The 14,511-nt window shown below is 40.2% G+C and overlaps 2 protein-coding genes across 4 annotated transcripts; both read left to right on the top strand.

Annotated features, from left to right (window-relative positions):
• Positions 1-3,174: 3,174 nt before the first annotated feature.
• On the top strand, positions 3,175-6,551 carry LOC117321617 (keratin-associated protein 16-1-like). Its single transcript, XM_033876105.1, has 2 exons — positions 3,175-4,264; positions 5,419-6,551. Exons 1-2 carry the CDS (start codon positions 3,175-3,177, stop codon positions 6,549-6,551), a joined length of 2,223 nt encoding a protein of 740 aa, XP_033731996.1.
• Positions 6,552-10,541: 3,990 nt separating this feature from the next.
• Positions 10,542-14,251, top strand: LOC117339464. Of its 3 annotated transcripts, none has more exons than XM_033901069.1 (5): positions 10,542-10,757; positions 11,484-11,713; positions 12,179-12,286; positions 13,046-13,720; positions 13,754-14,251. In XM_033901069.1, exons 2-5 carry the CDS (start codon positions 11,492-11,494, stop codon positions 13,928-13,930), a joined length of 1,182 nt encoding a protein of 393 aa, XP_033756960.1. In that variant the 5' UTR covers positions 10,542-10,757; positions 11,484-11,491; the 3' UTR covers positions 13,931-14,251. The 3 variants fall into 3 exon arrangements, 2 of the variants coding, with proteins under 2 accessions (XP_033756960.1, XP_033756944.1); XR_004535219.1 differs by having other exon boundaries at positions 10,544-10,757; positions 13,046-14,004; positions 14,037-14,251; XM_033901053.1 differs by having other exon boundaries at positions 10,544-10,757; positions 13,046-14,251.
• The last annotated feature ends 260 nt before the right edge of the window (positions 14,252-14,511 follow it).

Below are 14,511 nucleotides of genomic sequence, written 5' to 3' on the forward strand. Positions count from 1 at the left end.
AATATTGGCTCCCCCGAGGCCTGAGAGAGGGGCCCAAAACTGGCTCCCCCGAGGCCAGAGAGAGGGGCCAATTCTGGCTGTCCCGAGGACAGAGAGAGGGCCCAATACTGGCTCTCCCGAGGACAGAGAGAGGGGCCCAATATTGGCTCTCCCGAGGCCAGAGAGAGGGGCCCAATATTGGCTCTCCCGAGGCCTGAGAGAGGGGCCGATAATGGCTCTCCCGAGGCCTGAGAGAGGGGCCCAAAACTGGCTCCCCCGAGGCCAGAGAGAGGGCCCAATACTGGCTCCCCCGAGGCCAGAGAAATGGGCCAATACTTGCTCCCCTGAGGCGAGAGAGAGGGGCCAATACTGGCTCCCCCGAGGCCTGAAAGATCGGACCAATACTGGCTCCCCCGAGGCCAGAGAGAGGGGCCAATACAAGCTCCTCCGAGGCCAGAGAGAGGGGCCAATATTGGCTCCCCTGAGGCCAGAGAGAGGGGCCAATACTAGCTCCCCCGAGGCCAGAGAGAGGGGCCATTTCTGGCTCTTCCGAGGCCAGAGAGAGGGGCCCAAAACTGGCTCCCCCGAGGCCAGAGAGAGGGGCCAATTCTGGCTGTCCCGAGGACAGAGAGAGGGCCCAATACTGGCTCTCCCGAGGACAGAGAGAGGGGCCCAATATTGGCTCTCCCGAGGCCAGAGAGAGGGGCCCAATATTGGCTCTCCCGAGGCCTGAGAGAGGGGCCGATAATGGCTCTCCCGAGGCCTGAGAGAGGGGCCCAAAACTGGCTCCCCCGAGGCCAGAGAGAGGGCCCAATACTGGCTCCCCCGAGGCCAGAGAAATGGGCCAATACTTGCTCCCCTGAGGCGAGAGAGAGGGGCCAATACTGGCTCCCCCGAGGCCTGAAAGATCGGACCAATACTGGCTCCCCCGAGGCCAGAGAGAGGGGCCAATACAAGCTCCTCCGAGGCCAGAGAGAGGGGCCAATATTGGCTCCCCTGAGGCCAGAGAGAGGGGCCAATACTAGCTCCCCCGAGGCCAGAGAGAGGGGCCATTTCTGGCTCTTCCGAGGCCAGAGAGAGGGGCCCAATAAGGGAACTACTCAAAAACAAACTGCAACATCCCTTTTCTTTAAAGAATGATGGTATTTTGTCGACATTTGAATTAAACCATCGAAACAGTCCAAAAAATAGGAACATACTATGCTATGATTACTGAAATATCCAGGTTAGAGATACAGGCCCTCTAGGCATCTTGTTTGATGAGATATCAAGATGAAGGAACCGTGATCAAAGGGGATTAAAACAGGGAGCTGTGGGATGTGAGCTGGGGACTACGGATACGGAATACCGATGTGGACTATGAATTTCGAGATATATTCGGGACACCATATCGACAAGAAATGCACTAATTCATAAAGGATAGTTTCTGACTTAGAGATTGCTACTTATATGATATGAAAAATTCAATAAAATATCCTGCCCAGGTTGGGACTCCAACCAGCAAGTCTGTATGGTAAGCAGGTGATAGGTGTAAGGTTTGTATATGTATTACGGCTCTGATCGACCTAATGCTGAGCATGTGTTGACCTTTGACCTTTTGTGGTTGGTTTCCAAGAACCCAGTTTCTGACGATCGCGTTGTGTAACAGCTACGATAACGTAGCTCTGGACGACGGGCGGCGATTTCAGTAGCGAATATGTTATGTACAGGTCATAGCTTTCCGACACCTTCCTTTCTTCATTCTCGCAGTCATATTGTTGAATATCATTATTAACACACATGATAATGGATTGTCACGAACATACTACTGTTTAAGGGTTTTTTGTGAATTGCTAAATAACGTAAAAAAATATTACAGTTAACCCTTATAATTTAATTAACAACGATAAGAAACATTTTCATTAAGTTTAACATGTTTATTTTGCTCCAGATATTTAAAAACGCATCGATAAATACAAAAATCCCGTGAACAACGATTACTCCACTGACGTCACAGTTTATTTTTTTTATGTTATGAGATGATAACATAATTTTTTGAGCCAATGAAAATGCTTGTTACAAGCAAAATTAAATTATCAATGAATAAATAAATACATCTGCTGATGGAACAAAATTTTCACGAAATTCCAACGTACCGACTGGCACAGTTAATATACGGTGATGTAAGGTGATAAGCAGGCGTTAGGTGACGTGTACACAAGTGATAGGTGACGTGTACACAGGTGATAGGTGACGTGTACACAGGTGATAGGTGACGTGTACATAAGTGATAGGTGACGTGTACACAGGTGAAAGGAGCACGTGTAACGGAGATACGTACCCTGCCCGTGCTGGGGTTCGAGCTAGTGACCTGGTCTCTGACCTTGCCCGCGCTGAGTTTGAGCTAGTGAATTAATCATTGACTCTGCCTGTGCTGGGGCTTAAGATAGTGACCTTGTCTATGACCTTGCCGCGCTTGGGTTCGAACTACTGATTTGATATCTGACCCTAGCTGTCGTCGCTGGGGCTCGAACTATTGACTTGGTCACCGACACTACCCGGGCAGAGTCTCGAGCTAGTGACTGTGGCTCTGTGCGTGCCCGTACTGGAGCCCAAGCTAGTGATTTGGTATCTGACCCTGCCCGTGCCGGGACTTGAGCTAGTGACTCCCTGTCGTGTGTGCGAAGCTTGACCTCTGGTTTTGTCTGCGAGACTCGGCCCCCGGGTTCTGTCTGCGAAGCTCGGCCCCCGGGCTGTGTATGCGAAGATCGACCCCCGGGTTGTGTCTGCGAAGATCGGTGCCCGGGTTGTGTATGCGAAGATCGACCCCCGGGCTGTGTTTCCGAAGCTCGGTCCCCGGGTTGTGTCTAAGAAGCTCGGCCCCCGGGTTGTGTCTGCGAAGATAAACCCCCATGGTTGTGTCTGCGAAGATAAACCCCCGGGCTGTGTTTCCGAAGCTCGGTCCCCGGGTTGTGTTTCCGAAGCTCGGTTCCCGGGTTGTGTCTAAGAAGCTCGGCCCCCGGGTTGTGTCTAAGAAGCTCGGCCACCGGGTTGTGTCTAAGAAGCTCGGCCACCGGGTTGTGTCTAAGAAACTCCATCCCAGGGTTGTATACGTGGCTCGACCCCCGGGTAGTAGACAAAGTTCGACCTCAGCCAATACACGATTCTCGACCCCCGGTTTGTATCTTCTGGACTGAACATCAGATGTTAGGTAAAATGAGAGATTGGTGTATCAGTGAAGTGTGTATCAGTGAAGTGGGTTTCGGTGAAGTGTGTATCAGTGAAGTGTGTATCAGTGAAGTGTGTCTCAGTGAAGTGTGTATCAGTGAAGTGTGTATCGGTGAAGTGTGTATCGGTGAAGTGTGTATCAGTGAAGTGTGTATCAGTGAAGTGTGTATCAGTGACGTGTGTATCAGTGAAGTATCAGTGAAGTGTGTAGCAGTGAAGTGTGTCTCGGTTGTTCTCGGTGAAGTGTGTAGTGAAGTGTGTATCAGTGAAGTGTGTATCAGTGAAGTGTGTAGCGGTGAAGTGTGTATCGGTGAAGTGTGTATCAGTGAAGTGTGTATCAGTGAAGTGTGTATCGGTGAAGTGTGTAGCGGTGAAGTGTGTATCAGTGAAGTGTGTATCGGTGAAGTGTGTAGCGGTGAAGTGTGTATCAGTGAAGTGTGTATCGGTGAAGTGTGTATCAGTGAAGTGTGTATCAGTGAAGTGTGTATCAGTGAAGTGTGTATCAGTGAAGTGTGTATCGGTGAAGTGTGTATCAGTGAAGTGTGTATCAGTGAAGTGTGTATCAGTGACGTGTGTATGAGTGAAGTATCAGTGAAGTGTGTAGCAGTGAAGTGTGTCAGGTTGTTCTCGGTGAAGTGTGTAGTGAAGTGTGTATCAGTGAAGTGTGTATCAGTGAAGTGGGTTTCGGTGAAGTGTGTATCGGTGAAGTGTGTATCGGTGAAGTGTGTATCAGTGAAGTGTGTATCAGTGAAGTGTGTATCAGTGAAGTGTGTCACAGTGAAGTGTGTATCAGTGAAGTGTGTAGCGGTGAAGTGTATCGGTGAAGTGTGTATCGGTGAAGTGTGTATCAGTGAAGTATCAGTGAAGTGTGTAGCAGTGAAGTGTGTCTCGGTTGTTCTCGGTGAAGTGTGTAGTGAAGTGTGTATCAGTGAAGTGTGTATCGGTGAAGTGTGTATCGGTGAAGTGTGTATCAGTGAAGTGTGTAGCAGTGAAGTGTGTATCAGTGAAGTGTGTATCGGTGAAGTGTGTATCAGTGAAGTGTGTATCAGTGAAGTGTGTAGCAGTGAAGTGTGTCTCGGTTGTTCTCGGTGAAGTGTGTAGTGAAGTGTGTATCAGTGAAGTGTGTAGCAATGAAGTGTGTATCAGTGAAGTGTGTATCGGTGAAGTGTGTAGCAGTGAAGTGTGTAGTAGTGAAGTGTGTATCAGTGAAGTGTGTCTCGGTGAAGTGTGTATCAGTGAAGTGTGTATCAGTGAAGTGTGTAGCAGTGAAGTGTGTATCAGTGAAGTGTGTATCAGTGAAGTGTGTCTCAGTGAAGTGTGTATCAGTGAAGTGTGTATCGGTGAAGTGTGTATCGGTGAAGTGTGTATCAGTGAAGTGTGTATCAGTGAAGTGTGTATCAGTGAAGTGTGTATCAGTGACGTGTGTATCAGTGAAGTATCAGTGAAGTGTGTAGCAGTGAAGTGTGTCTCGGTTGTTCTCGGTGAAGTGTGTAGTGAAGTGTGTATCAGTGAAGTGTGTATCAGTGAAGTGTGTAGCGGTGAAGTGTGTATCGGTGAAGTGTGTATCAGTGAAGTGTGTATCAGTGAAGTGTGTATCGGTGAAGTGTGTAGCGGTGAAGTGTGTATCAGTGAAGTGTGTATCGGTGAAGTGTGTATCAGTGAAGTGTGTATCAGTGAAGTGTGTATCAGTGACGTGTGTATGAGTGAAGTATCAGTGAAGTGTGTAGCAGTGAAGTGTGTCAGGTTGTTCTCGGTGAAGTGTGTAGTGAAGTGTGTATCAGTGAAGTGTGTATCAGTGAAGTGGGTTTCGGTGAAGTGTGTATCGGTGAAGTGTGTATCGGTGAAGTGTGTATCAGTGAAGTGTGTATCAGTGAAGTGTGTATCAGTGAAGTGTGTCACAGTGAAGTGTGTATCAGTGAAGTGTGTATCAGTGAAGTGTGTAGCGGTGAAGTGTATCGGTGAAGTGTGTATCGGTGAAGTGTGTATCAGTGAAGTATCAGTGAAGTGTGTAGCAGTGAAGTGTGTCTCGGTTGTTCTCGGTGAAGTGTGTAGTGAAGTGTGTATCAGTGAAGTGTGTATCGGTGAAGTGTGTATCGGTGAAGTGTGTATCAGTGAAGTGTGTAGCAGTGAAGTGTGTATCAGTGAAGTGTGTATCGGTGAAGTGTGTATCAGTGAAGTGTGTATCAGTGAAGTGTGTAGCAGTGAAGTGTGTCTCGGTTGTTCTCGGTGAAGTGTGTAGTGAAGTGTGTATCAGTGAAGTGTGTAGCAATGAAGTGTGTATCAGTGAAGTGTGTATCGGTGAAGTGTGTAGCAGTGAAGTGTGTAGTAGTGAAGTGTGTATCAGTGAAGTGTGTCTCGGTGAAGTGTGTATCAGTGAAGTGTGTATCAGTGAAGTGTGTAGCAGTGAAGTGTGTATCAGTGAAGTGTGTATCAGTGAAGTGTGTATCAGTGAAGTGTGTATCGGTGAAGTGTGTATCGGTGAAGTGTGTATCGGTGAAGTGTGTATCGGTGAAGTGTGTATCAGTGAAGTGTGTATCAGTGAAGTGTGTAGCAGTGAAGTGTGTAGCAGTGAAGTGTGTATCAGTGAAGTGTGTCTCAGTGAAGTGTGTAGCAGTGAAGTGTGTATCAGTGAAGTGTGTATCAGTGAAGTGTGTAGCAGTGAAGTGTGTATCAGTGAAGTGTGTATCAGTGAAGTGTGTATCAGTGAAGTGTGTATCGGTGAAGTGTGTATCAGTGAAGTGTGTATCAGTGAAGTGTGTATCAGTGAATTGTGTAGCAGTGAAGTGTGTATCAGTGAAGTGTGTATCAGTGAAGTGTGTATCGGTGAAGTGTGTATCAGTGAAGTGTGTATCAGTGAAGTGTGTAGTGAAGTGTGTATCAGTGAAGTGTGTCTCGGTGAAGTGTGTAGTGAAGTGTGTATCAGTGAAGTGTGTATCGGTGAAGTGTGTAGCAGAGAAGTGTGTATCAGTGAAGTGTGTATCAGTGAAGTGTGTCTCAGTGAAGTGTGTATCAGTGAAGTGTGTCTCAGTGAAGTGTGTATCGGTGAAGTGTGTATCGGTGAAGTGTGTATCAGTGAAGTGTGTATCGGTGAAGTGTGTATCAGTGAAGTGTGTATCAGTGAAGTGTGTAGTGAAGTGTGTCTCGGTGAAGTGTGTATCAGTGAAGTGTGTAGCAGTGAAGTGTGTATCAGTGAAGTGTGTCTCAGTGAAGTGTGTATCAGTGAAGTGTGTCTCAGTGAAGTGTGTAGCAGTGAAGTGTGTCTCGGTGAAGTGTGTAGCAGTGAAGTGGTTGCGATATATTGTGTTTATGAATTGAAAGCAGGATTCATTACTGCATATTCATTGCATTTTTTTGCATTTTATTAGATCAATAAAGTACTAACATGTAGCGTCATTCAAGATATTTTTATATATTGGCGCTTTTCTGTTTCACTGTCTTCGATTACGATACTGTTATTAGCGTATACAACTATGATACACAATAAACAAATTTACATAACATTGACAACATCATAGCATAATAAATACGAGCCGGAGACAATATACTCGGAGATCATAACTAAGTTAATGAAATTCTGTTTGGCATTTGTCGCTTTAAAATATTTGGCCAGTTTTTCTTTGGTATTTTGTCCGTTTAATAACTGTATCAATTTAAACATACTAAGTTTTTTAAAATAATAACTTTTCAAATATTTCTTACGTATATCAGAATGACATGGGCATTTTAGAATGAAATGAAATTCATCCTCGACATCATTTAAATTCTCAAGTGTCGCTGAATATTTTGATAACGACCTTTTTCTACATTTAAATAATGAGCTGACAGTCGAATTGTAGTAATTTCTTTTAAATATACCCTTTCCCTAATGGTTTTCTGAAAAAGCCCTGAATACTAAATTATTGTTAAGACATGTATAAAAAAAAAACCTTTGAAGATGTTCTTATTTGTTCTATGCAATCCTGTCTGTTAATATCTAAAAGTCTGTTTTTAATTACAATGTAAGAAATATTGTCATTATTTTCTGTTTGCCATATAGCGTAAGCCTATTATATATAATTTGTTTTTTTTTATATTTAGCACCCATTTATCGTTATGCTCTAACATGTCCTTATAACATGATCTTAAAATACAATTATCAGTGTTTACTATCTTTATCAAATATTTAAACATTCTTAATTTCCTTAACAATGTCAATGGACATCTACCTAGCTCTAAATAAACCATAGTATCACAAGTATTATATCTACCTAGCTCTAAATAAACCATAGTATCACAAGTATTATATCTACCTAGTTCTAAATAAACCATAGTATCACAAGTATTATATCTACCTAGCTCTAAATAAACCATAGTATCACAAGTATTATATCTACCTAGTTCTAAATAAACCATAGTATCACAAGTATTATATCTACCTAGCTCTAAATAAACCATAGTATCACAAGTATTTATATCTACCTAGCTCTAAATAAACCATAGGATCACAAGTATTTATATCTACCTAGCTCTAAATAAACCATAGTATCACAAGTATTATATCTACCTAGCTCTAAATAAACCATAGTATCACAAGTATTATATCTACCTCGCTCTAAATAAACTATAGTATCACAAGTATTATATCTACCTAGCTCTAAATAAACCATAGTATCACAAGTATTATATCTACCTAGCTCTAAATAAACCATAGTATCACAAGTATTATATCTACCTAGCTCTAAATAAACCATAGTATCACAAGTATTATATCTACCTAGCTCTAAATAAACCATAGTATCACAAGTATTATATCTACCTAGCTCTAAATAAACTATAGTATCACAAGTATTATATCTACCTAGCTCTAAATAAACCATAGTATCACAAGTATTATATCTACCTCGCTCTAAATAAACTATAGTATCACAAGTATTATATCTACCTAGCTCTAAATAAACCATAGTATCACAAGTATTTATATCTACCTAGCTCTAAATAAACCATAGTATCACAAGTATTATATCTACCTAGCTCTAAATAAACCATAGTATCACAAGTATTATATCTACCTAGCTCTAAATAAATCATAGTATCACAAGTATTATATCTACCTAGCTCTAAATAAACCATAGTATCACAAGTATTATATCTACCTAGCTCTAAATAAACTATAGTATCACAAGTATTATATCTACCTAGCTCTAAAAAAACCATAGTATCACAAGTATTATATCTACATAGCTCTAAATAAACCATAGTATCACAAGTATTATATCTACCTAGCTCTAAATAAACCATAGTATCACAAGTATTTATATCCACAAAAATGCGAACATCTAAAAGAATAAATGTTCCGATAAAGTAAAATGCGCGAGACTTCCAATTAAATCACTCCTAAAATGTGATACACATTCACTACCATGCAGACTTAACTAAATCGTTAGCTAAGCAACGTAGAATTGTGTTTATCACATAATATTGCTATAGAAACCGACAGAAAAAAAAATTGCCTGTTATAATATATATTGTAATAACTTTGACTAAACTTAGATTGAGGACGGATTTTATTTTCTATTTACATGTCCTAGACATTCAGAATTAAGGAAGAATTTCATTTACAAACATTGTTGGTATAAGCCATCTGTCTTCAAAGTTTTAAATTTACTAAATACAAATGATTTAAGAGAATTGAATGGATTCGGGAAATACACAATACAGGCAAACAAACACAAAACAATGTAGTAATATATTATATATTCTATCATATATTGTATTATATTATATATTCTATCATATATTGTATTATATTATATATAGTATTATATTATATACAGTATTATATTATATATTATATTATATTATATATTATGATATATTGTATTATATTATATATTCTATCATATATTGTATTATATTATATATTCTATCATATATTGTATTATATTATATATTATATTATATAGTATTATATTATATATATTATTATATTATATATAGTATTATATCATATATTATATTATATTATATATAGTATTATATTATATATAGTATTGTATTATATATAGTATTGTATTATATATGGTAACACATTTATATTCCGAATGTCCTTTAGTCAGAAGTCCCAATAGTCCGAAGGCCTGGTAATCCGAAGGCCTGGTAATCCGAAGGCCCAATATACATGTTGTTCTATGATAATTCATTACGTTCTATCATAGAACACGACTTTGTATTGTTTATTTCACTTGAAGCCTTACGGCTCATAAGTGTGCAAGTATAACAACATATCAATAACCGTTGATGATAATACATATTACATGATTACATTCCCATCATGAAACATGGACTTGTACAACAGATATCATTACAGCTAATAAACAGTATAGAAAATCGAAAAACTACATTCGTACACGAAAAACTTACATATGAAGATGGATAGCTTTTAAATTTACATTCGTACATAATAATTATGAATAAAGAATAGATGAGTTCAGTGAATTTATTTCTAAATATTCTAGGCTCAATGAAATTTAATGTGTGTTAAAGACAGGAAGAGCAGGAACTGTAACTATTGTAGTCAGGGGATAAACTACAACAAAGTATTGAAAACCTGGATAAGATAATATCATATATAGATTCGGGTTGGGATACTGACCGTGTTAATTAGCTTGATTATTAATACTGTCCAAGATTACAAAGTTCTTTAAAGTTTCGTGTCGATGGTAGCTGAACCGGTTTGAATGATAATGGACGCTTCCAGTAAAACTTTTTGATAAATCTTTAACGAAAATCGATATAGCGTGGATAGATCAAAATAAAATGGAATTCTTCCTCTACTTGATGTTGGTTACAAAAACGACACACCCTGTGACCCTCCCTTGTACATGTCACGCTAGCCACCGCCTTCGGCCCACGCCTATACACGCCAGCCGAAGGGTTCATAGTGTTATTTAAACTACTACCGAAAATACTTCTCTCACTGTATGTTTGTATTTTCTAGTACTGTTTATATATCATGTGATTGTATTCTCCTCGTCTTGATAAAGGGTCGGATTTCCTCGAAAATTTTACATTTTTCATTGTCCACACTGTTAGAATTACTTCTTTGCCTATTTATTTTTTATATTATATTTATATCATATTTATATCTATATATTAAGCATTATATTTATATCTATATATTACATTTTAATTGACACAAGTTGGATTCGATTCCATACTGCCTGGGAAATAGAACACAGTTTGATTACATTCATTTACATACACATACGACAGATGTATAAATAGTTTTGCCTAAAATAGAAACAGGAAAACACGTTATATAAATAGACGTGGCGGGCTTCCCCTTGTCAGAATATAACAGTCCAGCTACTGCCGGCTACTCGCACGAATGCTGAGAATGCATTGGAAATTTACGTTTTATGATCTATAAATAGAGTTCAGTCATATGACGGGAATACCATGTAGTCCCGGTTCAGCTAGACATTCTCGTTACCCGTGCATGTTGGTGGCTCGTTGCCCATTCACCACGAGGGCGTTGACCGGGACAGCAGTGTAGACGTAGACATAGGGTTGGAGTGACTGTCACAGTGAATGTAAGTAACAATGTCAGTCTCTAAACTTTAAACTGTAATCTAAGTCGTGTTGTAAGTCAGTCTCTAATCTTTAAACTGTAATCAAAGTCGTGTTGTAAGACAGTCTCTAAACTTTCAACTGTAATCTAAGTCGTGTTGTAAGTCAGTCTCTAAACTTTAAACTGTAATCTAAGTCGTGTTGTAAGTCAGTCTCTAAACTTTAAACTGTAATCTAAGTCGTGTTGTAAACCTGCTGGTGTAGGTCATAACATTTCAGCTTATTAGAGCTATTCATATATGAAATCCACCATCGATACACAGGGGTTACAAATGATACACAGGGGTTCGTTACAAATGATATGATATATGTGATGTGTTGTACGTACACGGGGGTTCGTTACAAATGATATGATATATGAGATGTGTTGTACGTACACAGGGGTTCGTTACAAATTATATGATATATGAGATGTGTTGTACGTACACAGGGGTTCGTTACAAATTATATGATATATGAGATGTGTTGTACGTACACAGGGGTTCGTTACAAATGATATGATATATGAGATGTGTTGTACGTACACAGGGGTTCGTTACAAATTATATTTGAGATGTGTCGTACGTACGTGAATGTGTTTTATTACCCTGTAGCTGTTACAAACGTTGGATTCTCGGAATGTCCTACAGTATGATAACATATAATCAGCATGCAAACACACTCATCACACTGGTATATCTGTGTTCCAGAATTCAATATGGCCGCCATGACAGATTATTACCCTGTACGTCTGCCGTCAGATGTTGGAAAACTTGGCGAGGAAACGCCGATTCTCACCAGGGCGTATTCCGAGTCCTTCCAAACTGGATCCTTTCTTCCAATACTGAAGCAAGAACTTCGTTACAAAATCCAGAGCAGGCGGATGGAAAATGGGCAGCCGGAACTGCATGTAAAGTTTGAGGGCGAAACGAAACATCCAGTAAGTTTGTCAGAGGCTGACACCTATGTCACAACTTTCACTAATTCAATGCAGAACAAAATATTTCAAGTAGATCAAATCGAGATACATTTCAGTATAACATTATTAGATGGGTATCTTATTAAAATACTCATTGTATTTCACGTTCCGAAGCATGATGTTAAACATTAGCAAAGATGTTTTTTTTTTTTTTTTTTTTTTCGATGATTAGAATATAGATAATCGGATTATCGTTACTCACGTGTTGACGTCAAGTATAATGATGATGTGTATTTTAATCAGCTTGAACTGGAAGGTTTGTTTGTAGGTAACAGTTTTCTGGGATTTGTTCTATTGAGCGTAACACTAGACCACGATTATGATTTTATTAGATGTCTCGTTTCTGGACTTAAGATGAGGCCATTATATGATAAGTTGTGTAACCACATTATCTACTGTTTCACTGTAAAATTTTCGTTGCTATAGTTGACTCGGCTGGAATTGGAAAAATTGGAATCTAGGAAGCGTCACAACCGACACTCGGCCAAGAAATGCAGGGAGAAAAAGAAGTCTGAAGAAAAAGAATGTGTACGGGTATGTACGATTATTATCCCTAAGTGTGTACGGGTATGTACGGGTATGTACGATAGTGTGTACGGGAATGTACGATAGTGTGTACGGGTATGTACGATTATTATCCCTAAGTGTGTACGGGTATGTACGATAGTGTGTACGGGTATGTACTGGTATGTACGATAGTGTGTACGGGTATGTACGATAGTATGTACTGGTATGTACGATAGTATGTACTGGTATGTACGATAGTGTGTACGGGTATGTACGATAGTATGTACAATAGTGTGTACGGGTATGTATGATAGTGTGTACGGGAATGTACGATAGTGTGTACGTGTATGTACGGTAGTGTGTACGGGTATGTACGATAGTATGTACGGGTGTGTACGAGTATGTACGATAGTATGTACGGGTATGTACGATAGTATGACTGGTTCGCCCGTTGTCAGTATAATGTGACCGGGTGGGGTGTGCTGCTGGGTGTCTTCGGCAGTATGCTCCAGTGAGGTAGCACTATAAATCGGCAAAAGTTCCGGCCTATCACAAGGAGACTTAACACGAATATTCCGCAGCCTCCCAAAACACATTCGCACTCGCCACACGCATGCATGTCGCACGCACGGGAGGCCGTCCTTAAATGACCTTAGCTGTTAATAGGACGTTAAACAAAATAAACCAAACCAAACCAAGTGTGTACATCTGCTGTGGCACATTTTTTGGATTAAAACAAATAAGCTTTTGTCAGTTTTATTAACTTTGTGTCATTTTTCCTTTCAGGAGCTTGACTATCTGAGGGCAAAAAACAAAGAACTTTGGGCACAATTTCATAAGCATACACACTGGAAACAAATTCTAATCAAGAAACTATTGAAACAGCTGTTAGGGGGAGGATCGAACGTAAGCGAGGCAGAATTCCTAAACCTCCTACCAGATCTGGTCCAGCTACGACAGGCGGAGAAGGATTTATTCGTAAAAAATAACGTAGAGCGGCCGGAGTTTGTGGGAAATCAAAACTCAGAATGGAACTCCGAGGTAGGAAAACCGTCCATAAAACCGTCCATACCCCACAACGCCATGTTACAGCATAGCCACGTTCTGGACTGGCTGAAACAATGTGAGGGGGTTCAACCGGAAGTGGGGATACAACCAGAAGTTGAGTTACAGGCGGAAAGGGATTTACAGCATAAATCTTGTAAAGTAATGGGGGAAGTCAATTCACAGCCGGAAGTCCAGTCACAACCGGACATCTTCGTACAGGAAAACATGGAAATACAACCAAACTTTACAGTTTTTCAACAAATCGCTCCATTACAAGCGTTACAGCAGACAGGCATACCGTTTATACAGGAAGTCGAGATACAGCAGGACTCTGTGATACATGAAGTAGAAATACAGCTACAACAGGACTCTGTGAAACAGCAAGTAGACTTACAGCAAGACTGTAGAACTCAGGAAGTAGAATTACAACAGGGACTCGTAGTACAGGAAGTAGAATTACAACAGGGACTCGTAGTACAGGAAGTAGAATTACAACAGGGACTCGTAGTACAGGAAGTAGAATTACATGTGGACTCACTGTTGCGTGATTATACAGAATTTCCATACCAACAGACGAACGCTGTGCTACAGGGACTAGATTTCTTACTGAGTGATACCACGTAATGTTACATACAACACGATTAATGTTACGTCACATCTCCCTTACCTGGTGATCTTACAAAATATGCTGCGTGGACATGAATTAGTGGACAAAATGTGCTGCGTGGACATGAATTAGTGGACAAAATGTGCTGCGTGGACATGAATTAGTGGACAAAATGTCTTAAAAGTCATAGATCAAACCATTCCAATGTGGCCTGGGGACATTTACTGGGTATCCATGTTACGGTCACGTTCATATTAGTGTGATCAGTATGTTAATCCGGAGAAAAGGTCATTTGATGGATATATTGTATTTTTCCCGAATAAAAGAAAAAAAATTAAGTTAACATGTCTGTAGTTAATTCCTGTGGATTAAAGAAGACGTGAATGTTAATGGTGCGGCCCACCACTATATAACTGTACTACACCACTATATAACTGTACTACATCACTATATAACTGTACTACACCACTATATAACTGTCTGTACTACACCACTATATAACTGTCTGTACTACACCACTATATAACTGTCTGTACTACACCACTATATAACTGTCTGTACTACACCACTATATAACTCTGTACTACATCACTATATA

The sequence above is a fragment of the Pecten maximus genome, chromosome 1 (assembly GCF_902652985.1).
Source record: "Pecten maximus chromosome 1, xPecMax1.1, whole genome shotgun sequence".
Taxonomy (NCBI): domain Eukaryota; kingdom Metazoa; phylum Mollusca; class Bivalvia; order Pectinida; family Pectinidae; genus Pecten; species Pecten maximus.

Bases quoted from the DNA above. Each gene is read 5' to 3' on its own strand.
- LOC117339464 (XM_033901053.1), top strand. From the start codon at position 11,492: ATGGCCGCCATGACAGATTATTACCCTGTACGTCTGCCGTCAGATGTT. The intron at 11,714-12,178 runs GTAAGTTTGTCA...TCGTTGCTATAG, and splicing joins AGGGCGAAACGAAACATCCA to TTGACTCGGCTGGAATTGGA. The intron at 12,287-13,045 runs GTATGTACGATT...TTTTCCTTTCAG, and splicing joins AAGAAAAAGAATGTGTACGG to GAGCTTGACTATCTGAGGGC.
- LOC117321617 (XM_033876105.1), top strand. From the start codon at position 3,175: ATGAGAGATTGGTGTATCAGTGAAGTGTGTATCAGTGAAGTGGGTTTC. The intron at 4,265-5,418 runs GTTGTTCTCGGT...TTCTCGGTGAAG, and splicing joins TAGCAGTGAAGTGTGTCTCG to TGTGTAGTGAAGTGTGTATC.